This window comes from Meriones unguiculatus, chromosome 3, assembly GCF_030254825.1.
Source record: "Meriones unguiculatus strain TT.TT164.6M chromosome 3, Bangor_MerUng_6.1, whole genome shotgun sequence".
Lineage (NCBI taxonomy): Eukaryota > Metazoa > Chordata > Mammalia > Rodentia > Muridae > Meriones > Meriones unguiculatus.
The window spans coordinates 13,805,455-13,830,804 of NC_083351.1; the positions used below are offsets into that span (position 1 = coordinate 13,805,455).

A 25,350-nucleotide genomic window follows, 5' to 3' on the forward strand; every position below is an offset into this window, starting at 1 on the left:
CAGAAAGCAGCGGCAAGTGGATCTCTCAAGACTTGAGGCTAACCAAGCAAGTTTCAGGTCAGCCAGGGCCACACAGAGAAACCCTGTCTCAAAAAACAAAACAAAAGAACACAGATAATGGCCTAAAGCCAGTCAACATAAACTCAGGATTTTTATTTTATGCATATGGTGTTTTGCCTGCACATACAATGCACCACGTGAATGCTGGTGACCTGGGAGGCCAGAAAAAGGCATCAGATCTCCTAGGACTGGAGTTACAGACGGTTGTGAGCTGCCATGTGGGTGCTGGGACTTGAACTTGGGTCCTCTGTAAGAGGAATCACTGCTCTTAACCAAGTCATCTTTGCAGTCCCTCAAGGGTCTTTCCAGCGTCAAGTCTTAGTACAGCACTGCCAGTCAAGTTTCACTCTGTGACCCCCCCTTCCCTCTGAGAGCTGGAAGACAAGCAGTCCCTGGCATGCTACCTAGAAAGCAGCTCAGCCTTCAAGTGTGATGGGGCCAGGTGAAGTGAGGGCAGTGGTTCTCTTTATTTAGAAACAGGGTGGCTGCACACGTGAAAAACGCCACAGAGTGATTCAAAGTGGGAAAAGTTAACAGAAAAAAATGTTCCTGGCCCCCACCCCATAGTCATCACCCACTGAGGTAAGGCTGTGCCATTTTCCCATGGCCTTTAAAAAACAAAACAAAACAAAATGCAGCCAATGCATTCCAGTGAAATCATCTGCCTGTCTCCCTGCTGTATGGAGCCCCAGGTTCTGGCTCAGTCAGACTTCTCCTTTTCCTTCATGTGCAAGAAGACGATGCTGAAGATGAAGAGCCCAGCCATCATGGAGAAGGCACTGGCATAGTAGGGGTAGGCCGAGGGGATGAAACGCTCATACTGTGTGTGCTGGAGGGGCCTCACCGACACCTGTAACAGGACACGGGTGGCAGGCTCTGTGCCTGGGATGCCCAAGGACACCTGGCCAGAAATGGGGACTACCCCTGGCTTACCTGGGTAGACGAGTACAGGTGTGTGTAGCCCAGCCGGTTGTAGTCCACTTTAAACTGGAATACACCATACACATCAGGCAGCTTGAACTGGACACTGTACTTGCCGCCTGGGGAAGAAGCAAAACTCATAACCAGGAGGGTTCCCAGAAGACTGCGTGCTGAGGCAGGCACAGGTCAGGAATCCCGCATACCTTTCCTCTTTAAGAAGGTCCTCACGAAGGGGTCAATGCGCACGAACTCCAGCTGAATGTCGTCTCCATCAAAGGGGACCCACTTGCCGTTGGAGAGCTGCTCGATCACGATGCTGTACTCCTGAGATGAGAGGCTGGGTCAGCCAGGACTGGCAGCAGCTGCAGGGGTGCGCCACCCTCAGCAGGACTGCCCGGAATCTTAACCCCAAGACTCTGCAGGGACTCCAGGAGTCCTGCAGCCTGTGGAAGCTCCTGATGCTGCAGTCAGAGCATGGACCACTTCTCAGCAAGGCCGACAGCCGGAACATCTCTGCCTTCTCTGGCCTGAGGTTCTTGGCAGAGTCTGCTCCATCCTAACTGCAGGTATTGCGAGTGAGGCGGCTTCCCTTTCTCCTCTTCTCTGGCCAAGTCCAACCCAAAGCTCCAACTCCAATGTCACTTTCTGATAAATCTGACTTCCCCACCAGTTAAGCAGAGCAGGCCCTCCCAATGCTGAGCTGACACCGGACAGACTCAAGTACCTATTCACCCTCCTTAGGACCCGCCCTCCCCAGGAGCTCTTACCACCAGGTCAGTGACAGTGTAGGCGTTAGGAGGGGCTGTCTCACCCACTCGGTGATGGGACACAGGCCCCACTCGGAGGACGCCCTCCTCCTTGAACACCCAGCGGGAGAGAGCCACAGCTAGCTCATAGTTGCCTGTCTGAGAATACCTGGAAGAGGAAGGGGAGAGGCAGGACTGCAGCCCACTTCCTGCTGGTGCTGATGGGCCAGACTCCTGTCTACCAGGCCAGCGCACACTAAAGTGAGGCTCCGAAAGGAGGCTGCACACCTCCTGGTCATGGTTACAGGAAAAACGATGAAGTGGCAAGTGGTGTTTCTATGGGTCATCTGTACAATCGACCCAACCCATTTTGATGCTGGAGAATGAACCTGGCCTTATGCCTGTCAAGTAAGTGACTAACAGCCAGCCACATGCACCTTCCAGGAGGAGTGCTGGGTGAGATGGCTCCACACCAGCCACTACCACCGTGACACATGCGGGGCACCAATGCCAGCTGCACTGCAACAAAGTCTATGTACAACCTGAGGCCCTGAAGGCATCCACACTCAGCTACAGGCTCTCATCCCCCTGTACCCAGACCTCATGTTCCAAGCTCTGGCATTACCTCTGGGCACCAGGTGTGGCCTTCTGCACTGCTGAGTTAAAGAAGGCATCGCTGAAGAAATCCAGGGAGCCACTGAAGATGACCCGGGCATTGTTTCTGGCTTGGAGCCCGGCGATCAGCAGGGTGTTCTTCCCCACCGCGTGCGGGTACTGGGAACAGAACCTGGGCATTACCAGACTACCAGCAAAGCCACCACAGCAAGTAGACAGCAGGCTGGACACGGCTGGACTCCTACATAGCTATGTGCCCACACCTGTCTGAGGGAGGACCTAGGATCCCACTATTTCCGCCCTTGTCCCAATCCTACAACCTCTTCATCAGTCTCATCACCTCTCCTGCTCTGCTCTGATTTTCAAGTAAAAAGTGCTTGCCACTGGGCCCAGGAGCTGGAGTATGGAGGCTGCAAAGGCTCTTACCTGGGTGATGGGCTTGTCTGGGAAGAAGGAGTAAGAGGTTGAAGAGCCTGTTAGGATGTCCAAAACTAAGGGATTGTCAGGGTCTGCCACCATTCTGCAAGGAAGAGGAGAACAACCTAGCACTGAGCAGGAGGTGGCTGCAAGACACGGGGGTGCCACACCATCTCTCCCAGGGAAAAAAAGCTCTTCTGTTTCTTCTGAGAGAGAAGGTAGTTCTTCCCTTTCTCATTTGATCATCATCCATCCATCCATTCATTCATTCAGATATGGTCTCACTAGCCAGGCTGTTTCAGGCCCAATCCCCGTTTCGGGCCCCTAAGTAAGGCATGCACTCCCACATCTGGCCAGGAAGGATCTTTTCTCAGGAGCCAAGCACTTAGGGCTCCTCCTGTTCATATTAGCCAAGCACTTAGGGCTCCTCCTGTTCATATTATTGAGACTCATTGTTATCACCCAGGGTAAAGAACATTCTCAACCCTAAATTTGGTTTGATGTCCACAAACAGCAAGTGACCCTTGTTCCTCCCAGTCTCACTAGTCCCCTGCAAGCTCACCCAACTCCTCGGAAGAGAATGGGGTTTGGAGATGACTTCCCAACGATGGTTGGGGCCTTCAGCAGGTTCTCGGTGTCAGCCACAATGAGCGTATGCTACAAAGGGGAAAGACAGGACAAGCAGGGTCTATAAGAGGGTCCCGGGCCAAGGAGTCCTGACCTCTACCCACTCTCTAAGCAAAGCTGAGCTTTGCTGTGAGTTCCAGATATCTGAAGGAACAAGCCTGATTACCTGGCCAAGGTCTGAGACATCGTAATTGTGGTGGTCAATGACAGCTGTTTTCTCTTCATCAAATTCAATCCCACACTCACTGCCCAGCTCCCGAAGAGGGTCACCTGCACAGACACAAGAGACTGCCTGGCTGAGCCCTGGTCAGGAGGTCTGGAAATGCAGGTCATGGCTTTGCAGCTCACCCTGTGCTGGTCAGCTGCAGTGCCAGCGCCTCCGTCAGGCAGGGCACCACCTCCAGGGCATAGACGATTAGTGGAACTAAATAACAGGCCCCTGCTCCTTGCACAAAGACACAACTTGGTTCTGCCCACACTCCCTTAGCAAATGTAGCAAAGCCACAGCCAATGGAGGCTTTAACAGGCCTGAACTCACCTGACCCCCTCAGCACCCCAACAAGAGACCCACTGAGAGGAACATGTCTGAAAGTCTCTCACTGATGAAAAACAGGCCCTGAGCGGTTCGCTGTTGGAGCTGAGTGCAATTCTCTCCCTACTGCTGTCTAACTTCGGAAGTTACAAAACCAGCATCCGAAACAAAACCCACCCACTGTCTCCCCTGACTTCCTTGCTCCCATCAGAACAGAGCCACCACAAAGCAAACGATGGAGAAAACCATGCAGGGTCCTCACTGTCTCTGATCACAGGACAGTACAGAAGGGAACCCTGGCCAGGGCTTGCCTAGCCAAAGCCACCTTGGCAGCTCTCACATGTAAAGCTCTCTGAACTCCATAGAGACCTGGTTGAACACCCTAAGGCAGACTTACCAATGTCAGAGCTGGCAGCCACCAAAACACTGCCGCCGCCATCTATGAAGGCACTGATGGTCTCTACGTTGATGTTGCCTCCAAAATCTGAAAGAAAGCCCACAGATAGTGATGAGAGGGCTCCTGCCTCCACTCTTCCTGTGTGCTCAAAGCAAGCCTTGGCAGTCACGTGCAATTATCAAATACATCCTAGTCACATTTGTTGGGGTGACAGCACATATTCCAAGCCACATCTATTCACTCAGAAGTGCTTAGCCTTCCACATTTCAGAGTAATGCTGTCCAAATGCTCAGATGCCTCGAACACCCGCAGCCTTCGCTGTCACTGGCACCATGCCTAGGGTCACCTTACAGCGTTCTATCAGTGTCACTCCACCTAGACCGAGAAGGCCCTGTAGAATCCACAGCTGGCACTGCCACTTAGCTGTAAGGCTCACTGGCCTACACTACAGCTTCCCTGTCACATTATACGCAGCAGACCCACTGAGTGCTTTGACCATCACCCGGCGGGCTTGCTGGTTCCAGCAATTGAAGGTTGAGATCCTACCCTATTCCAATCAGTTCACATACTAACCACTGCTACCAGCTTCCAAACTAGCACCAGATGGGGCCTGTGGGGCCTGTGGGGCCTGTGGAGCTGTGGCACAGTGAGTCTGGCGTTCTACATAAGTCCTTTTACTTGCTAAGTATTTCTTACGGGATGTGAACAAAGAAAAGGACAGTGAGGGAAGGGAGCCCCAGTGCTAAGGTTAGCGAGGAGGTAGAAGATGGAAGGGTGAGCAACAAACAGTAGAGGAAGGGCACACGAGCAGAGCAAACATCGGTGTGATGTCTGCCAGAAAGGGCGAGCCACAGGGCTGGAGGGAAGACCAGAAGTAAAGTGAGGTGGCTGGGGCTGGTGGGGGTCACTGGAGGATTCTGAGCAGAACAACAACGTGCCTTCCTTGGTTCCAAGGTGGAGCTTGGGTCAGAAAGTGCTGTTGAGACCAGGCTGTGAAAGCACTCCTAAACCAGAAGTGGGGGGGGGCAGCGAGAAGGGGGCCTTCCCATGGGAACTAAAGGGAAATAGCAGGAGACAGGGGAAAACACACTTTGGACAACTGGCAGAACCCACTCTTGTGTGAACTGCAGAATACAAAGTAGCTGGCAGGGAACTAAAAGGCCATCTATGTCTCATCAACTGAAGGAAGGAATGGCAGGGACATCTTAACCCAGACAGGGACAACTTGAGTCAAGGAGATCAAAACAAAACAAAAACACTAGCTAGCATGTTCACCACAACAGCAAGGCTAAAGAGAAACAGCCAGGGCTGGAGAGAGCTCGGTGATTGCTCTTCCAAAGGACCTGGGTTAAATTCCCAGCACCCACACAGCAGCTCTCAACTGTCTGCAATTCTGGTCCCAAGGGATCTGCTGCCCTCTTTTGGCATCTGAAGGTATAGGCATACACATGGTGAGGCATACATGTTTGCCACACACCACACACACAAAATGAATGAATAAGTAAATAAGAAATAGCCAAAGGAACTGGAGATACCCAGTCAGATGTGAAGACACATGTGAGATGGCTACAGCTATGTAACAAGCTATGCATCTCAGCAAGATAAAAATGAGACTCTCCCATCATCTGCTCTTGGTCTGGGAACAGCAGACTCTCAGGCCTCGGCGAGTTAAGAACTCCCACAAATACAGGCGGAAGAGGGAGGCAAGTTTCAGTTCAGTAGAACTTCCTGACAGAAATGTCCAGTGGTGGAGCGGACTGCCTTGTAAGATGGAAGTAGTTAAGTAAATGATATTCACTTCATTATAGTCTGAGGGCTGGTGAGATAGCTTAGTGCATGGAACACTGGGTTCAAATCTCCAGTAAAAACTGGGGATGGCAAACAGTGGCGATAATCCAAGCACCAGCATCAGGAGGCAGAGACAGGTAGATCCTGAGAGCTCACTGACCAACCTTCTTAGGACACAAGTCAAATCAAGGGCTTATCAAGACCTTTGCTAGAGAAAACCCCCTTTCTCCTTAAGCAAAGTGTATCATAACATTTGACTCTATTCCTTAGCGGTATCTTTTTGAAAGATGAACAACTCGTCCCGAAACCCAGAACATGCAGGAACCACAAGACAACGGAATCCCGAGCCTCAAATCCCAGTTCTGGGGGCGACGCGACGCCCTTACCTTCCACCGACGGGGAAAAGATGATGAGGTTGTCATAGAGAAACTCCCCGTACTTAATGAGGGACAGACTGGGGTCGTCCGCGGTCTTAAAGGTGAGCTCAAAGCCTCGGTCTGGAGAAGAAGACAACACGACGTTGGGGCACAACTTCAGAAGAGGAGTGCCTGCCGCCGCCGTCCCCGCCCCAACCCAGGCCATGCCCTCGCCGCGGCGCTCACCCTTCAGGCTGCGGAAGAACAGCGAGTGCGTGTCCCGCACGTTGAGGTTGTCCAGCAGCACGAGAGTGCGGGGGCCGCTGGCGCAGACGGAGCCGAGCGCAGCCAGCAGCAGCCCGCAGAGGGGCCAGGCACGGACGGCGAAGCGGGGATCCATCTTCATCTTCCAGCCGGAGAGGCCAGCACCTGGACAACCGGAAGCGTCCCTCGCGGCCGACCAATAGCCGCTCGTGGCGGTGGAGTACCACCTAGAAGTGGTTCGGGTACTCTATGGCCCCGCGGACCTTGCCGCGGCAGGGACGGACTGAGAAGCAGGGAACGCCGCCGGAAGTGCACCTTCGGAGGCGGATTCTTTGCACTTTATTGGTAAAGTGCGCTTGAGGCCCCGCCTCCCTCCTAAAAAATGGCCAATCCCAGAAAGACAGCTCTGTAGCTGCGGCCAATCAACAGAGCCGAGCGCCCTTAGGTTCCACCCGTACCAGCTCCCGCCGCGGGTCTCAAACTCCAGCGTCTCTAGACTTTCCGTTTCTTTCCTAAGCTGTTAGTCCTTATTGCCCAGGACGCGGATTCGCTATTTGGACGAGATAAGGGGTCACCTCCTTGTCTCTCTCCCTGGTCTATAGGGATAGGAAGTAGGCCCTTATCTCTAGGGAGCAGTGGGGTGGGGAAATAGACTCCTGGCCTGGCACTGAACAGCATGGATGGCCAAGAGACAGGTTAGCGATTAAAAGGCAGGTGGCTCCTGCCTTTAATTCCAGCACTCGAGTGGGAGGCAAAGACTGGTGAATCATCGTTGTGACTTTAAGGCCAGCCTGGTCTATATAGCGAGGCCAGGCCTGCCAGGGTTACATACTGAAGCTGGGGTGCCAGCAAAATGACTCAGCTGGTGAAGGTGCTTGCCACCGAGACTGACGACCTGAGTTCAATCGCTGGGCCCCACCAGGTGGAAGGACAGAACCGGCACCTGCAAGTTGTCTTCTGACATACACACCAACCCAAAAATTTTATCAGGACAGATAAAATGTAAAGGTCTAGGGATGTAGTTCATAGAATACTTACCTACATGCATGATACTGGGGTTAATTCCCAGTATCATATAAAAGCCGGCATGGAGTGGGCATGTTGGCGCACCCCTGCAATCCCAGCACTCAGGGAGGCGTAGGCAGACAGATCATTGTGAGTTCAAGGCCAGCCTGGTCTACAAAATGAGTCCAGGACAGCCAAGGCCACACAGAGAAACCCTATCTCAAAAAACCAAACCAAACAAAACCAGGCCTGGTGGTGCCCACTCAGATGCAAGTGATGCAAGAAGCAGGATAATTAGTTCATAATTATAGTCATCCTCAGCTACATGCAAGTCCAAGGCCACCTGTATGAGATCCCATCTCTATATAAAAATTGTTTCTCCTAACTTCTCTGCGGTCCAACCCCACCACTCAATGACACTAACTTCAGGGTGTGCCACTGCTTGGGGCACTTTCTCAGGGAGCCCCTCAGGGAGGCCCTCTGCTCCCTGCTTTGAGTACTGCCAGCACACACACCCTGAGTTGCCATCTTCCTGCCTGCTGCTCTCTCGGCTCCCTCCAGCCCCGTGCCATCTCCCCTCACCCCCTTATCCCCACCCTTCTTAGGGGTGGGTGGAGCGTTGCTCCCATAAAAACCTGAGCTGGCTTCCCCTGACTGGTTCTGTTGCTGTGGCCTTTAGTGGCCTCACCTTCTGCCCTGGCTTCTTCAGTGAACCCAGGGACATTGGGCCTACTACAGTCACTGATATGAGGAGGAGAGCAGAATGGGAGCGCTAGCTAAGTAGAGGGCTAGCACACTCTCTCTCTAACCCTTCATGGAATACCATGAAGTACTCACTACTCCTGTTGACAGAGGTGGCTCAGGACCCCTCAGCTCCCTGGTTGTGGGCCCACCACAGGTCAGGCCTGGAATACCAAGGGGAGGGCCAACATGGCAACCTGGATTCATTTCTGGCTGTGTCAGGACACCCAGTTCCAGTTCAGGCCCCTGAAGACTGTCCAGACCCAGGCCCAGGCGGGAGAGGTGTAACTGTGCGTGCTGCAGAAGCCCAAGTTCAGGCCCTAGCGCCCACAGAGGAAGGGGAGAAGATCCTGCTGCAGGCTTTCCTTTCACCCCCACATCAAAGGTTCATTATATATGCTCCCCAAATCAGGCACAGGTAATAAATGGGGGTGGGGGGCAAATAAGGGGGGGTGCTCAGTAGGTGAGGATACTTGCTGCCAAGCCTGATGACCCAGATTGAATCCCTGGGGTCCACGTGGTAGAAGGCACACCACGGCACATGTGCCCCCACCAACCAACCAACCAACCAACTAACCAACTAATTAACTAACTAACTAACTAGACAAATCAGTATCAAAAAGAAAAGAAAAAGACCCAGGCTGGGTGAGATAGCTTGATTTGTAAAGTGCTTGAGGAGTAATACCTGAGGTTGCCTTCTGATCTACACACACTCACTCACTCACTCACTCACATGCACGCACGCACACACGCATGCGCACTTGAGAATGCACGCAACCCAAACCATTTCTGCCTCAGCAAGACATGGTTCTGTTTCTATAGTCACTTGTGCTGTCAACAGGAACCCTAGTGCTGCTGCAAGCAGTAGCCAGCCTCTCTCCAGGACAGCAGCGTAGGCCCCAGGACGAAGCGGAGGGCTGGGGAGGGGAGCTTATTCTAAAAGGCAGTTTATTGGGCAGCTTACTGTGAAGCACCTTCTCAGGGCTGCGGTCCAACCAGGGGTAAGCCAGGCATAGCAGCTGGCTCCAGGTCTCCATCTGTGTGCACTGTGGCGCACAGGTTCCTTTGGGAGGGGCCAGTCACACAGAGGCCCAAATCTTAAGTCACCGAGATATTGGGCTTTGTCCGTGTGGCCGCTTCTGTGCCCAGTGTTGAGGGTGCTTGTGACGGTCCAGGGCATCTGAGCCCATGGAGGCAGAGCCACACTGGCTTGTGTAGGCTCTGTGGCAGGAAAGTCAGTGGGAACGTTGGCTGCTGCGAACAGCTGGAGCAGGCTTTTCTCTGAGAAGGATAGCCCAACTTCCACAGAGCTCAGGCCCTGAGGCAGAGTGAGTTCTCTAGGGAACAGGGAAGGGAGTGTGTCTTCCCAGGGCTAAGATCCCCTTGGGCTTGGAGACACTGTGGAGGAGGGGAGAGGAGGCCCTGGTGGGGTTTCACGGGGGAGGATTTGGAAGTTTCTGGAAGCCTAAAGGCAGGTAGCAGCAGGCAGCTGGATCACAGAGGCTCACCGCCAAAGCTGCTTTTGCTTTTCTTTCGCTTGGCTTTGGAGAAGGGGATGTCAAGGGACTCCAGGCGGAAGGGCCGGGGCTGGGGCATTTCAGGGGTCTGGGTGGGCGGCAGGGCAGAGTTGTTGCTCAGAGGGGAATTGAGGCCAGGCGGTGAGTTGTGATGCGCTATGGAGAAGAAGCAAAGGACACTGGTGAGCCAGGACAGCCCTACCTAAGGCAGACAAGCCTGGGCACCAGCCCAGCCCAGCACTTCCTACCCAGTGTTGGCTCCTGAGCCTCAGTTTCCTTATCTGTCACCTGGGCAGTGTTAGGCCCTCAATGCATTCTCAGTTCTTCCCTCTCCCACCCACAAATTCACTTGCTCGGTTTCTGATTCCAGTTTTGAAATTAAAAAAAAAATGTCCATTGTTAAAGTTTTTTTTTTTTTTTTTTTTTTAATATGGTGTGAGGGTTTTGCCCACATGTATGTCTGTGCACTGTGTGAAGTGCCCACAGAGGTCAGAAGAGGGCACTGGATGGATTTCCTGGAAGTGGAGTTAGAGAAGGTTGGGAGTTGCCGCAGTGCTGGGAACTAAAAACTCTGGCCCTTTGCAAGAGAGCCAGCGCTTTATCCACTGAGCCATCCCTCCAGCCCTCAGGTTTGCTTCTAACATATTTTACTGGATGCCCTGTGAGTTCTGTTTTCCCAAAATTCTATCCCATTTATTTGCTTGCTTGCTTGCTTATTCCACAGTGCCTGTGTAAAGGTAAGACGACACCTGTGGGAGTAAGTCCCCTTCCTTTCTCCACACGGGGCCTGGTGCATGAACACAAGTTCTCAGTCTTGGTTGCAAGCACCTCCGCTCTGTGAGCCACCTCACCCACCCTTAGTTTTAAGACGAGAATGAAGTGATTTTTTTCTTTTTTTCAATTATCGGCACTGTTTTGCTCTGGGAACCTTTTTATCCTGCTACCTTGCCATAGCCTCCTCTGGGTTACCATAACAGATTCTGAGAGAGCCAAAGTAGAAAGCCTGATCCGGCACCCCTGTGCGAGGGCCAGCTCCTGTGTCAAAAACAGACCCTCTCTCTTCAGGCAGACAAACCATGAACTGAGTAATGTGAGGGTTAATCTTTAAACACTAATTTTAGATTTATTTTATGTACATGACTGTCTCTGCCTGCGAGCATGTGTGTGTACCACATGTGTGCAGTGCCCAGGGAGGTCAGAAGAGGGCACTGGATCCCCTGAAACAGCAGTTATGGACGGTGGTGAACCACCACGTAGGTACTGGGAACTGAACCCGGGTCCTATTCACCACTGAGCCCATACACACACCACACACCACACACCACACACACACACACACACACACACACACACACACACGTGAAGGTTAGCCTGAGAGACTGTGTCTGGCCAGGTTCAGAGTAGAGCAGTCTCTGGGGTCACAAATGAGGAAGGAAGACAAGCCTTGAGGTGAGCAGCTCCATATAGTAGGCTAGAGGCCTGGATGGACCAAAAGGGCAAAAGGAGAGAGCCCCTACCAAGAGCTTGCTGTCTCCCCGGGCCATCACGATGTGAGCAGTAAGCACTCTCCTCCGCCACAGTGTCCCGCTCAGTCTCAACCCAAGCAGTAAGTTCTCCGAGGCTGTGAGCCACACCAATCTTTCAATCTTCTTTTCTTGAGACAGGCTCTCACTAACTGGCCTCATACTCTCTGTATGTAGCCAAAGGTGACCTTGAACTTCTGACCCCTTGCCTCCAACTCCCCAAGTGCTGGAATTAGAGGCAAGCATCGGGAACCTATTTTACGAAGTGCTGGGGATTGAACCCAGGGCTTTGTGCGTGGCAGGCAAGGATCCTACGAACTGAGCCACGCTCCCAATACTCCTCCTCTAAATTGCTTCTCTCAGCTACTACAATGCTTATTACTCATTGTAGTAATAAGCATTGACTATCAGAGTTACCTACTATGTGGCCCTATTTCCCCAGCTCACCTCCTCTAATCCTGAGAAGTGGGTGTCATGCCCTTTATTTTATAGCCAAGGAAATTGAGGAAAGTTTTTTGTGTGTGTGCCTGAATTCAAAATCACCCCATGCATATTTCCCAGAGGGTGTGGAGGAGGGGAAGCAGGACACTCACTCAGGCTCTTCATGGGGTCCGTGCTGAGGATCTGGCTGGCTCGCTTCGACCGGAAGTAATTGCTAGCAATATTCTCACTGTCACTTCTACTGAGCATCAGCTTATACCGGTCTTCCTCCTGCTGAGATTTCAGAACCGTGTGAGTGACAGCCCCTTCATCTGTGCAGACGCTAGGGGCTCTGCCCTGGACTCAGGAGCTTAGGGGATGGATGACGGCAGGCTGTGCTGGGCATCTTCTGGGCTCCATCACTCCCAGGACTCCTAGGGAAGGGACCCAGGTAGCTTGGACCAGGGAAGTCACAGCCTCCCTCCCTTCTTGAGAGGGGGAGTATGTGTTCCTCCCCCTTCACCAGGGGCCAGGGTGAGAGAGACTTCACCCCAACCCTCCATGTACACACAGCCAGGAAGGGTGTGGGGAAACTCTGCTGTCAGCTACTTCTGTGGCCAACACTTCTCCTCCCCTCTCCCGGGAAGGTTCTTTTTCACCTGCACGCCAGAAGAGGGTATCAGACCCCATTACACGTGGTCATGAGCCACCATGTAGTTGCTGGGAATTGAACTCAGGACCTCTGCAAGAACAGCCAGTGCTCTTAACCACTAAGCCATCTCACAAGCCCCTGGGAGATTCTTTTTCGAAACTGCTATGATGAGCCTGTTTTCCTCACTCTGAATCTTTGGCACTGGGTAACTATTTCCTCCTGCCAGGTGGGGAGAGACTCCACAGAGCCAGATGTAGGACCCAGACTAGGACCAATCACAGATTTACATCTTCCTGAACATAGGAGCCGGTCCAGGAGTAGGCCTGTGATCAGGCAGAGCCAATCTCAGTCCTTCCACAAGCTTTGACGTAAGGATGACATAAAGCAGTGGTTCTCAGCCTAGTGCTGTGACCCTTTCATACAGCTCCTCACGCTGTGGTGACCCCCAACCATTGCTACTTCATAACTAAGTTTGCTACTGTTATGACTCTTGATGTAGATATCTGATAGGCAGGATATCTAATATAGGGTCCTGGTGAAAAGGTCGTTTGACCTCCAAAAGGGTCACAACCCCTCAGGTTAAGAACCACAAGCTTAGCTGGGTGTGGTGGCGCATGCCTGAAATCCCAGTACTTGGAGATGCAGAGGCAGGCAGATCTCTGTGAGTTTGGGGCCAGCCTGGTCTACAAAGTGAGTCTAGGACAGCCAAAGCTACACAGAGAAACCCCGTCTCAAAAACCAAAAAGAAAAGAAAAGGAAAAAGAAACGAGCCACAAGCTTAGAGGATGCTAAATAGCTTTCTTCCTTTCTTCCTTTTGTATCTTAACTGCCAGTAGCCTTCCCTGCCCTCCATCCTCTCCCTCCCTCCCCCCCACCATAGGAAGAAACCCAGAAGTTAGCCACAAAGACACAAGGAAAGGCCAGACACAGGACCCTGCCTGAGCCCCTAGACCCAACCATGCTTGAAATTGATCCACCTACACGGATCAGTGATGTCTCTATTTTGTGTTGGCTGTTTGGCATCTGCCGCTTGGGACTAAAAGTGTTCTGACCTAACCTCTCCGTAGGCCCAGGCTAAAAAGGTTTTAAAGATTTTTTTTTCTTATGAAGTTAAGCCACTGAGGTAAACACAGTCTATGGCTGGCACCAGACAGTTGCAGACTGTCACCATGAGCTGCCTGAGCAGGTGTTGGGTTGGAACAGACTCTCTCTCTTTGTTCTGTACTTTTGAATGAGGGACTACCTGAGGGGCCAGGTGCCTATATAGTGGTGGGAAAAGGTCCAGGTTCAGCACATGGCTTTAGTCCCCAAGCAAGACAAAAGCAACCTGCGACTTCACTGACCCACAGCACGTTGTGGGCAAACCCCATGCTCTGCCCTCACCGCCACCTCCCATCACCTCTCCCTCCCTTCCACCTCGGGCCTTACCATGTGTGGCTCGCCACTGTCTGCTGCAGAGGTTTTGCGGGCTGTCTTGTTCTGTGGCCCAGTTGAAACTGCTATGAGAAAACAGAAGCTGAGGAGCCATTCACAGGGAGCCAGAGGGAGCTGCCTTGGCCGGGGTGAGGTGGGGGGTAGGCTTGGCTGGAGGCCAGGAATGGGACTCTTCACAGCCCAGCCAAGGGATGAAGACAACAGAGGACCCCAAGACAGGAAGCCACGTGACTGCTCCTAGCCAGGCACTGGGTGCGTAGGCCTGGGGGAGCCTGCTGCCCCAGAGCTCATGGGAAATGGAGCTGGCTGGAGTTTTAATTGGACGCTGACCAGGAAGAGGACTTCAGGGTGCCACACAGGGGGGTACAGGAACACACACACACATACACACACATACACGCACACACACACCTTTATTTTGGTCTTGGGGGCTTTATTTACCAGTTTATCTTTATTTCCTGCATGTGAGTGTTTTGTCTGCATGTGTCTATGTGCAGCGTGTGTTTGCCCGGTGCCCACAAAGGCCAGAGGTGCATGCCAGATCCCTTTGGAGCAGGAGTTACTAGCCGTGTGAACTGCCATTTGCAGGGTGCGGGGAATCAAACTCTCGTCCTCTTCATGAACAGCACACACTCCTAGACACTGAGCCAGCCCTCCAACCTGTTTTGCTTCGTTCTTGAAGTGGGGTCCCTTGTAAACCCAACTTTCTGTGCAGCCAAGAATAACCTTGACCTTCTGGTCTCCCTGCCTCCACCTCCCAAATGCTGGGATGTTAGGCATGTATGACTGTGCCCTGTTTTGAAATCTGGTTTTAGTCGCGACCCTTTTGTGGGATTGTGCAAGGATGGAGCGGCAGCAGTGACGGAAGCAGGCACCCACTCTGGAGCAGGCAGCACTCTAAGCCATTTACACGCCTGAGCATACCGCAGGCCTCACAGCAACTTTAAGAAACGGGTTTTCATCATCTCTATGTCACAGATGTTGTCAGTTCCACAGAGGTCACCCCAACACACACACACACACACACACACACACACACACACACACACCTGTCTGACTCCATAGCACACTTTCTCAGAGCCCCAACGCATTGGGTCCCCAGGGGTACCGCGTGTGATGCACCCACTGATTGCAGGAAGAGGCCAGGTTTTGTCCCTCTGCCAGGCGGCCAGCTGTCAAAGAGGTAGGGGCAGGGGTGAGCCGGTGGGGGCGGCAGCGGGGCAGCTGACCTACTGGGAGGCTGGTTTTCAGGATGATGGGATCCGGGATCTTCCAGAAGCCGTTATCCTCATCCCAGCTCGACTCCCGCCTTATCTTCTCCAGGTTGCTATAGTTACAGTCCCTGCGGATGAGCGGCTGCACCTGCTCCAGGAGCTGCTGGAAGAGCATGAAGTCCCGCTCCTGCCTGCGGATGGTGGCCAGGTAATCGATCTTCTCCAGCTGGAACTCTGACTGCAGGTCCTTGATTTCTACCTCGGCGGCCCGGAGCTGAGCCAAGGGATGGGTGCCAGGTGGCGAGCAGGGAAAGGCGGCTCAGCACCTGCCCGGCCCCGGCAGCCGCTCACCACCTGCTCCATCAGCTCTTCCCTTCCCACCGACGCTGCGCCCGGCCCTCTGAGCCTTAACCCAGTACGCGCCACCCTCCCTCCCAGCAAGTAATGAGCGCCTCCTGTATCCCCAGACCCGCAAAACGCTTCAGGCACTCCGTCCCAGCCTCAGCCGCCAGGCCCCGTTCAGACATTTCTTCCGGAGCATCAGAAGCACGTAGAGGGCGCACACGGGGTGCGCAGCTGCCTGCGAGCAGGGGCCTGAGCCCGGCGGGGCCTCACCTTCCTCTGCATCTTCTCCAGCAGCTTGCTCTTGGCCCTCACTTCCTCCTGGATGGAGTCGTAGACGTTGAGAAGCATCCAGTCGCCGCTGTCCTCGTCCGAGTTCTGCAGCGCGGCCACCAGCTGCTTTTTGCGCTCGTCGGCGTAGCGCTTGCGCCGCTTGTGCTTCTCCTTCAGGTCCTTGTTCTTGGCCTGCTCACCCCCAACCACCTGCTGCTCCAGCAACTGCAAGCTGCGGCCCCGGAGGGGCGGGGAGGGGAGGAAGCAAGCGCCACGGTCCCGCTGGTCGGCCGGCACCCGCCACCCGCTCGCCACCACCCACTTCACAGAGTGGTAAACTGAGGTGCAAAGAGCTAAAGCTCATGGCGGTACCCCATCGGCACGGGGATGGTGCTCAACAGTTTTTAGTCTGTTAAGGAACAGCCACATCCCAGCGGGGCACTTGAGTGGAAATCCGGCTTCCAGGTGGCTCTTGGTCACAGCTCTGCCTGCCTGGCCTGCAGGGGCGACCGCCCCTGCCCCACTGCCCCTCTGACGGCGGAGGAGGGGCCTGGTGTGTGCTCACTAGCTCAGTAGAGGGTAAGAGGGGCTTTCACCTCACCCCCGCTGGGGGCCACAACTCCTCAACCTCCAGCCTTGGCTGGGGCTTCTTCCCATCACCCGCTAAGGCTCCTGACGCCTGACCCCGGGTGCTCACCGAGCCAGCACCCGCTGTTGATCCACTGGCTGAAGCTCGTCAGTCAACACACCCACTTCCACGCCCACGCTCTCCCTTCTCATGCTTGCCATGGCCAGCAAGGGCTGAGACTGGGCCACCTCGGCCACCGGGGCCACGTGGGCTTCAGACTCCATCCACACACCAGTCTCTGCCTCCGACGCCGCCTCCTGGGCCGCTTTCAAGCCTAGATCAGGCTCCTGGACACAGAGGGAAATGAGATGGGAAGGAGACATGAATGACCCCGCACAGTCCACTCCCGCCCCAGACATGTAGGCTGAACATCCCTAATCCCAAAGTCTGAAACCCAACGTGCACAGAAATCTGAAAAGCTTTGAGCTCCCAGCGTGCTCCAAAAGTCCCGTGTGTCAGGGGCTGGGGAGACTGCTCAGTGGCTACAGCACTTGGAAACGTGAGAACTACAGTTCAGCCCCCCCCAGAACCCACGTAAATTCCCTGTAACCTCAGCCTCAGGAGGCAGGAGGCAGGGGACCCTAAAGCAAACTGGTTACTGAGACCAGCCTTGTGGGTGAGCCCTAAGGTTGGTGGGGAGACCCCGTGTCAGCGAACAAGGCTAAGAGCAGCCGCGGGTGATTTCCAACATCAAGCCCCCACATGTATGTGCACACATGTGCACCCGCAGACATGGGCCCACATACATGCAAAACATGCACACACATGCACATGTTCAGAGGGCAGAACATTAGGATTTAACAGAATAGGGACACAAGCTATAGCAAGCTATAAAAAAATATAGCTAGCTATAAAAAATAGCTATAGCAATTTTTATAGCTATAGCAACCTGTAGCAAGCTATAAAAAATATTTTTTGCACTCAAACTAATTCTTAGTATAGTTATCTTCACCAGCACCCCAAGTGGGCCCGCAGTCCCCTCTCTTGAGCGCTCCAATCCAGTCACCAAAGAAGCAGGACAATTTTCTGAAAAGTATAAACTGAGCATAACATCCCTCTCCTCACTAGAACCTTCCATTGCTGCCCATGGAATTCATCCACAGGCAACTCCGGTCTCCTCCCTGGCTGCGGCCTCTTCCCGCCCTCTCCTAAGTATCCTCTGCACCCCACCTGTCCGCCTTCATGCCCCTCTGGGGGCCTGGGCATCTTGTTGAGAAAGTCTTTGGAAAGAAATGCTCTTCCTGCTGGCCCTGCCCCTCACTGGCTGCAGCACTTCTGAGACTGGAGCCCACACCTCACCTGGACAGCACAACAGAGCTGGCCCTGGTGGTGGTGGGGGGACACAAGTCAGCTGGTCCCAAGGGCATGAGTCTGAGCCAGCTGGCCCCACAGCCTGGCTGGGGAGCCCAGTAGAGCTTGCCCTAGTGGCGTGGATTCGGGAGAGCTGGCGGGCTGACCAGCTTGGCTAGTTCCCAGGCCGAGATCCAGGGCTTTGAATTGGCCACCCCAGCATCTACCCCATCTATGACCTGAGTGAGTGAAGGGGCTGGTCCTACAGAGCCAAAACTACGGGATCTCCACGACACAGAGCAGCGATAGGATAGCCGAGAGGAGTCCTGGTGAGGGTCCAGTATTGACCGTGTAGCAGAAGCCAAAGGCCTGGAACCAGACCAGTGACTCTGCAATGAACATTTGCAAGTAAAGAAGTGTGAACAAAAGGGTAGACTGTGCGGCACACTGCAGCTTCCATAGCAAGTTATTTTTTTGTTGATTCTTTTTGTTGATTCTTTTTTTTTTTTTTTTTTTGAGGGGGCATGTGGGTTGCAATGTCAGAAGGCAGATATGAATGGATGGGGAGATAAGTGGTGGGATTGGGTGCACGATGTGAATTCAGAATGAATGAATAAAAAGCTGCAAAAGAAAGAAAGAAGATAGAAAGAAAAAAGGGGGAAATGCTCAGGGCCTGGAGAGATGGCTCAGAGGTTAATAATAGCACTGGCTATTCTTCCAAAGGTCCTGAGTTCAATTCCCAGCAACCACATGGTGGCTCACAACCATCTCTAATGAGATCTGGTGCCCTCTTCTGGCCTGCAGATGTACATACATACAGAACATTGTATAAATAATAAATAAACGCTTCCCAGCTTCTCCCCTTGCCTCCTCACCTCCTAGTTGGGGCCTCCCATCATTTTGTCTAGTACCTACCGTCACCCCCTTCCTGGAGGCTCACAAGTTTATTGTTGCTCTCCCTAAATATAAAGAGATGTTGAGGCCTCCTCTCTCTCCCCTTGTCGCAAGCATTGTCCCAAGCAGAGGACACAGGGTATCCAAATTGGGTACCACAGGCCTACAGGAGGTCCCTGACAGTGCCTTAGGAGCGCCAGGCCTTCCTGCAGCCCTAGTCCTCTGGGCACACCTGCCTTCGCTCCTTTAAGACAAGGGCCTCCAAAGCCCCCGTCTGCAGAAGGCCTCTTATTCACATCACCCAGGCACCCAGTGGTAGCCCTCCTTTTAAACAGTGCTCAGCCATGGGACCCCTGCCTGGGGATGGGGGAGGCAAGGAGACCTAGTCCCAAGGGACAGCACAAGTCAGACAGCTGGGCCAGGCACTCGGAGGGCCAGGCAGGTACTCACAGTCCCAAGCAGGAGACTGTCAGCCACCTCAACTTCCGACTTGGTGTCACTGGGCTCCAGCAGGTCCCTGGAGGATGGCTGCTTGTGGGAAGAAATGGGTGAGGAAAAGAAGGGATGATTTTGGCCAGAAGTCCCCTCTACTTTCTCCCTGCCCTGACACCCACTTCACCTCCTCGGGGGCTGCTGACCCCCCACTGGATGGGTGAAGAGGTGAGTGCAGGAAGACAGGACACAGGTGAGTGCCTGTGGTGTCCTAGGATTCACTCTGTGTTATCCCATGCCCAGCACAAGCCGCCACCTCCACTGTTTGGAGGAGGGAACTGTGGTCTAGAGAGGCCAATGGCCGCTGTTGTGCCACCAGCTAGGATAGAAGCGGGAGCTGGGATTTCAGAGGCCTGTGCCGTTACATGTGTGCGATGTGATGTGCACACATGTGCTCACATGAGGGAAACGGGGAAAAGTGGGGAGAAAAGAGGAACATTTTCTTAAACAGGAAGGGACATGAGGTTGGTCGGGAAGGGACGGGGGAGGAACGCCGAGCCCTGTGGGGAGACCCCGGCTCCCTAGCTCTCTTAGGCAGGGGCTCTGGATGGCTATGGCATCCTAGCAACTCACCATCCTTCCTGCCAAAGGAACAGGTGCCCACCTTACATAACCTAGGTCCCCCAACCCAGCTTTCCTAGTAGTCTCTGCCAGAGTATCTTCTTCCCAGACCACAGAGTCCCCAAACAGGCCACCGAGTCATAAAGGACAAAGGTGGACACTGCCGAGCAGCAGAGGTCAGCAGCCCTGTGCACACGTGACCTCTGTGCTCCCAGCCCACCCTGCCTGCCCCACAGGACATTCGCTACCTGCTTGGGGGCCGGGGGGGCGTCTGCCTCCACATCAGCAAAGGGGTCCCGCAGGCCTGTTAACATCCGCAGGGGGGGCTCCAGTGGTGGCTCGTCCCCCAGTGGAGATGCAGCAGCCTCCGGGCCGAGGTACTCATCAGAGAAGTACCTGCCCTCAGCCAGCCCTTCAGGCATGGAGAATTCCACATTGGAAAGCTCCTCTGGTCTGGGGAAGGCCTCTGACATGGAGGAGTCTTCAAGGATGGATGGCTCATTGGACTCCAAAGAGATCTCTGACCTGGGGGGCTCCACCCGGGGCAGTTCCTCAAATGGGAGGGAGGCTTGGCTCTTGGCGACTTCGTCGCTGGGCAGCGTTTCAGGCATGGAGAGGATGGTGGGCTTCACTGCCGTGTCGTACTGCAAAGCAGGGGAGTACTCGGAGCCGTTGGCTAACTCGGCCCTGGACATGACCTCTGTCTTATAGAGGACTTCTGCCTTGAGGACCGCCTCTGCAAAGAACAAGAATGTCTGACAGTCTCCCAAGGGGACGGTGGCCCTACACCCCCTGTGCTTCAAAGACCACCTTGAGTCAGAACCTTGAACATCCCATGTCACCCATCCCTGCCCTGCTGCCTTCTCTCCAGAGCCTGACCCTGCCTTCAGCCCCTCTCCCAGGAAGCCATCCCCGAGCAGCAGCGAGGCTTCTCCATTCTCTGACTCCTCAGCCACTAACGGCCTGGCCCTGGCCATGGCCACCCTGGCTGAACGGTCCCTCCCTCCGTGTGAGCAGGCCACCCTGTGTGTCTCACTGCGCCCCCAAGGCTGAGGTTCTCTGAGGTATAACCCCTCAGCTAAGACCCTTAAGATCCTTCTCGAGTGCAGATCAGGGCTCTTGTCCACCACTCTGCCAGATGCTCTGGAAGAAAACGAAAGCTGGATGCATGTTAGAGCTCCAGAAACCAAACAGCGGCGATCTCAGTATTCAAACTGAGGGACTGTGAATAACAGAAGATGCTAGAAGCCATGCTTCCTTCTTCTTCGGGGTGTCTGCTAGCAGTAGGGTCTCTCTTCCCCATTTGGACAGGGCTTTGTTCCCAGTTTAGGCCTGTAAACCTTATTTTACACTCTATCCATCATTCATTTCCTTTTCATTTTTCCTTTCCTTTTTCTTCTTTTTCTGAGTAGGTCTTTCTCTGTGTAGCCTTGGCTGTCCAGCTCTATAGTCCAGGCTGACCTTGAACTCAGAGGTCCACCTGTCTCTGCCTCCCAAGCCGTGGGATTAAAGGCATGCACCACCACTGCCCAGGGATCTTTGTCTTGTTTCTTCTTCATGCACAGCTACTTTACAAGCCATGACCAACAGCAACCAACAACCAACCAACAACCCACCCCGCCTTTGGGGCCCTAGCATTTATTTATACACCCTCTGAAAAGTCCCCAGAATTCCCAGTGTCACACAGTCACAGAAACTAGCTGCAGCTGGCAAAATCATGCCCTCACCAGAGCATGAAACAAATCCCAGTCAGCTGCTGCAAAGCAGTCCATATTCCTACACCTGGGATTAAAATGAAAGCACATTCTTAAAATGTTTCTGTGTTTTTTTTTAAAGGCACCAAAATTCCAGAATTGTAACTACAGACAGGCTCAACAGTAAGTGACTAGCAAATGTAAAAACTTGGGACAGGACAGCCTCTCAAACATGGGACCCTTTATTCACTAATAAGCCCACAGAGGTGGCCCAACTTGTGGGCAGAGCACCAGAGATAGTATTGCTTTGGGCCCAGACTGCCTCGATTCCAATCCTGACTCCACTTCCCCAGCTGTCAAAGGCAAGTTACCCATCCACTCTGGGCCCATTTCCTCATCTATAAGGGGAGGGTAACTGTGGTACCTGCCTGGCTTGAACTGTTTGGATCAGAGAGACCTGAGCCTACCATGCAGAGACCTCTCTACACACCTGTCACTGAAAGGAAAAGCAGGAGGTGGACTCCCATGCTGCCCCGGGGCAGAGCGCACCTGTTTCCTTCTCCTTGCGCAGATTCTCCTCCAGCGTGGACAGCTTCACGTCGTACGAGTTGCGCATGGCAGTGATGTCCTCCTGCAGCTTGACCCGAGACTCTTGCTCCGCCTCGTAGTCAGCCTTCAGGCGGGCCAGGCGCTCCTCATACTCCTGGGGTGGTGGGGGACACAGGGGTGGCTAGTCACCTCTACTCAGAACCGGCCTTCAGAACTGACCTCCAGTTCTGGATACTCAGACAACACAGGAGAGAATGAGGGGAAAGTCCCTCTGTCACATGGGGGTGACAGACAGCCCCTCTGTACTGTTGTCCGTGCAGCTGTGATAGACTAACGCTTCTCATGACTGTTTTCAGTCTAATTCTTCCACACCACACTCTGCCATGAATGCCTTTCCTCATCTAGCCACGTTTCTACCCAGCGGTACTCAAACCACTGATAACAAAATACGTTTCTATTCCCTGGCTTCTCTCTGCCTTTCCCTCTCCCTCCTCCCACCTCCTTACTCCCTCCTCCTCCTCTCCCTTTCCCTCTCCTTTTCTTTCTCTCTTTATTCTTCTTATTGTTTAAAGTTCTTATTCTTAATTGTATGAGTGTTTTACCTGTGCATAAATCTGTACACTATGCACACGGGCCAGAAAAGGGTGTTGGATCCCATGGAACTGGGGTTCTATATGCTGTGAGCCACTTTGGGGGTGCTGAGAATTGAACTCTGGTCCTCTGAAACAATAACCATTGCCCTTAACCACTGAGCCATCACTCCAGCTCCTTGTTTTAAAATTAAAAACAAGTTTTTGTTGTGGTGGGTTTTTTTTTTTTTTTTTCTGTGCTGAGTATGGAACCCAGGGCTTCATGAATGGTGGGGTGTTGGTTGTCACCTTGACTGTTGTTATGGCTAGCTTTGTCACCTAGACAGCCTAGTCTCACCTGGGAAGAGGGTCTCAGTGAGGGACTGTCTACACTGGGTTGGCTTGTGGTCATGTCTGAGGATTATCTTGATTATGTTAATTGATGCAGCCTGCTGTGGGTGACACTATTCCCTAGGCAGGAGGCCCTGAATGTAGAAGAGTAGAGAAAAACCAAGCTGGGCAAAGCCAGCGAGCGTGCATGTGTTCCTATGTCTCCGCTCTTGACTGTGGGTGTGACAGGGCTACCTGTTTAAAGTTCCTGCCTTGACTTCCACAGAATGATGGGCTGCAACCTGGAATTGTAAGCTAAAATTCAACCCTTTCTCCCATAGGTCGCTTTCTGTCAGGGTGTTTTCTCACAGCAACAGAAATGAAATTAGAACGGCTGCCAACCAGAATGGACTGAGAAGCACCCAGATTAGTAAGGAGGCACAACTCTGAGTGTGCCTTTGAGAACGTTTACAGAGAAGATTGAGGAACAGGGAAACGCCCGCCCTGAAGACGGGCTACACCATCCCACAGGCTAGAGGCCTGGAGGGGGGTGCCGCTAGCATAGTTTCTTCCCTTCTCTGTGCTTCCTGGCCACCATGAGGCAAGCACCTTTCTTCATCACACCCTTCCACAGTCCAAAGGACATGGAGCCACTGGACCCTGCAACAAAACCTCTGAAGCCATGAGCCAAACAGATTCTTCCATTTTTGAAGTTGTTTGTGTCAGCCATTCCGTCACAGTGACGAAGAGGCTGGTAACACATGAAGCACAGATAGTACGTGGAATGTGCACCCTTGGCCTTTCCACGCCTCATTTTTGTTTGTTGTTTTTATGTACTTATTATTATTATTTAGCACGTCTGGCTTCTGGTAACTTGCTTTGTCCAGAAATGCCCCCTTCTCTCCTGCCTCAGGGACTCTGCCCTGCTCCCCGGCGAGTGCATTCCCAGGGTTGGCAGGGACCCCCTGACTAACTCGGCTACTCTCTGCCATTCGTCTCTTCTGCTTCCGCTGGTCTTTGTCCAGAGAACTACCGCCAGGCTCCGTCGCCAGCTCAGTGCCCCTTCAGACATACCTGAATGTCCTGACACTTGCAGTGACGCTAAGGCTGCTCTCTGACACCCCCAGCTCAGCCCCCAGGAGCTCTGTCACCACTCCCACCCTCACCTGCTTCCTCCTTTGGGGAGCCTCATCCTAGCACTGGATCAGTCTTTGGCCTGCTCGCCTCCCCACCTCTACATCCTCCGTTGTTTCCTCTCCACACGGCCCCTGACCCTCAGCCAAACACAACCCACAGGAGCACAGGAACGCAGGCATGCACAAGTATCTCGCGTGGGTATACCCTAGCGCGCACACAGGCACATGTACACACTTTCAGCAGTCCTGCCTTACACTGTCACTCTTGAATGAGGGTCCCTGAATCACAGGAGGCCCGTCGGTACGACTGAGGATACCGCCCATGTCTTTATCCTCCCCACCTGTCCTGCAGGCTTCAGAAGTTGCCTCCCAGACCTTTGCACATTAAGTCTCCTTTCTCCCTCTGTACTTGGCCATTGCTTGGCAGTTATGACATGCCTTGGCCCTTTCAAAGTTTCAAACAACCCCTCCCCCTGGGCTGTGTGCCCTCCAGCTATGGCCCCAGTCCCAAGCAGGTGCTCGGGCCACTCTTGCTGAGGAAGGATGGAGCTGACCTTCAAGACCTGAGCCCTGCTTCCGCATAGTACTCATGGATGGGAAGGGACTTTGTTTTTTTGTTTGTTTGTTGGCTTTGTTTGTTTTTGTTTTTCCTTGTATGATCTGTGCAAAACAGCAGGAAGGCTGCCAAAGTGGTTATTCTGCAGATGATGAAACAGAGGCCTGGAGGGCTCAAACCATCTGCCAGCCACAGAGCCTGTGAGAACAGGACTCTCACAATGAAAAACTGGGTAACACCGGGAATTCTCCAGTCTAAACCTCCCCATTCTGACTGGAGGCTGAAGCCTTGAGCCATGCCTGGGCTCACAGCTGAGCTACCTCCGGGCCGGAGCCCTCTTTGTACATGCGTACATAAGGTCTGACTAATCTGGAATTCGGTTCTCAGCACACAGCAGCACTCAGAAAATAGGGCTCGGAAGATAAAAAGAAGGGTGGGAGGGAAGGGAGAAGACATTCACACCTCTGCTTCTGGTCACAGCTCAGAGCAGAAATTCCAGTGTCAGAAATGGAATCCTGGGACGGCAGTGTCTGGCGTACTCCTCTGATGGCCTAGACTCTGCACTAGCTTATAGGCAAGAAGAGGCAGGCAATGGCTATTACTTCCCTGTGATGGAGACCACCTGTCCAGTATGGGGTGTGTTCTCCTTGGAGACCACTAGGGGGAGGTGACATTCAACCTACCAGACCATGAGGTAGCCTGCCTACAAGTTTCCATTCTAGGTACTGTCTAGCCCTCTCCTCCCCTGAGGATCTGTGACCCAAATCCATTTGCCATTACGAGAATCTACAGCCACTCCAAGTCACT

At 53.3% G+C, this 25,350-nt stretch overlaps 1 protein-coding gene across 10 annotated transcripts in view; it reads right to left on the reverse strand.

Annotated features, from left to right (window-relative positions):
- Positions 1-127: 127 nt before the first annotated feature.
- Kif17 (kinesin family member 17) overlaps positions 128-25,350 on the reverse strand; it is a 45,427-nt gene continuing 20,204 nt past the window's right edge. For 2 of the 10 annotated variants that reach the window (XM_060379219.1, XM_060379213.1), the window contains 19 exons: positions 21,953-22,106; positions 19,958-20,445; positions 19,107-19,187; positions 16,542-16,759; positions 15,845-16,076; positions 15,245-15,503; positions 14,010-14,080; positions 12,103-12,223; positions 6,706-6,888; positions 6,490-6,600; positions 4,316-4,402; positions 3,553-3,656; positions 3,322-3,416; positions 2,769-2,862; positions 2,353-2,501; positions 1,749-1,896; positions 1,185-1,305; positions 994-1,100; positions 128-910 (listed from right to left, as the gene is read on the reverse strand). In XM_060379219.1, the coding sequence (XP_060235202.1) occupies positions 761-910; positions 994-1,100; positions 1,185-1,305; positions 1,749-1,896; positions 2,353-2,501; positions 2,769-2,862; positions 3,322-3,416; positions 3,553-3,656; positions 4,316-4,402; positions 6,490-6,600; positions 6,706-6,888; positions 12,103-12,223; positions 14,010-14,080; positions 15,245-15,503; positions 15,845-16,076; positions 16,542-16,759; positions 19,107-19,187; positions 19,958-20,445; positions 21,953-22,106 (2,973 nt within the window). In that variant the 3' untranslated portion in view covers positions 128-760. Of the gene's footprint in view, positions 911-993; positions 1,101-1,184; positions 1,306-1,748; positions 1,897-2,352; positions 2,502-2,768; positions 2,863-3,321; positions 3,417-3,552; positions 3,657-4,315; positions 4,403-6,489; positions 6,601-6,705; positions 6,889-9,128; positions 10,143-12,102; positions 12,224-14,009; positions 14,081-15,244; positions 15,504-15,844; positions 16,077-16,541; positions 16,760-19,106; positions 19,188-19,957; positions 20,446-21,952; positions 22,107-25,350 lie in introns of those variants that run through there. The other 8 variants (XM_060379215.1, XM_060379217.1, XM_060379214.1 and 5 more) reach the window with 8 other exon arrangements.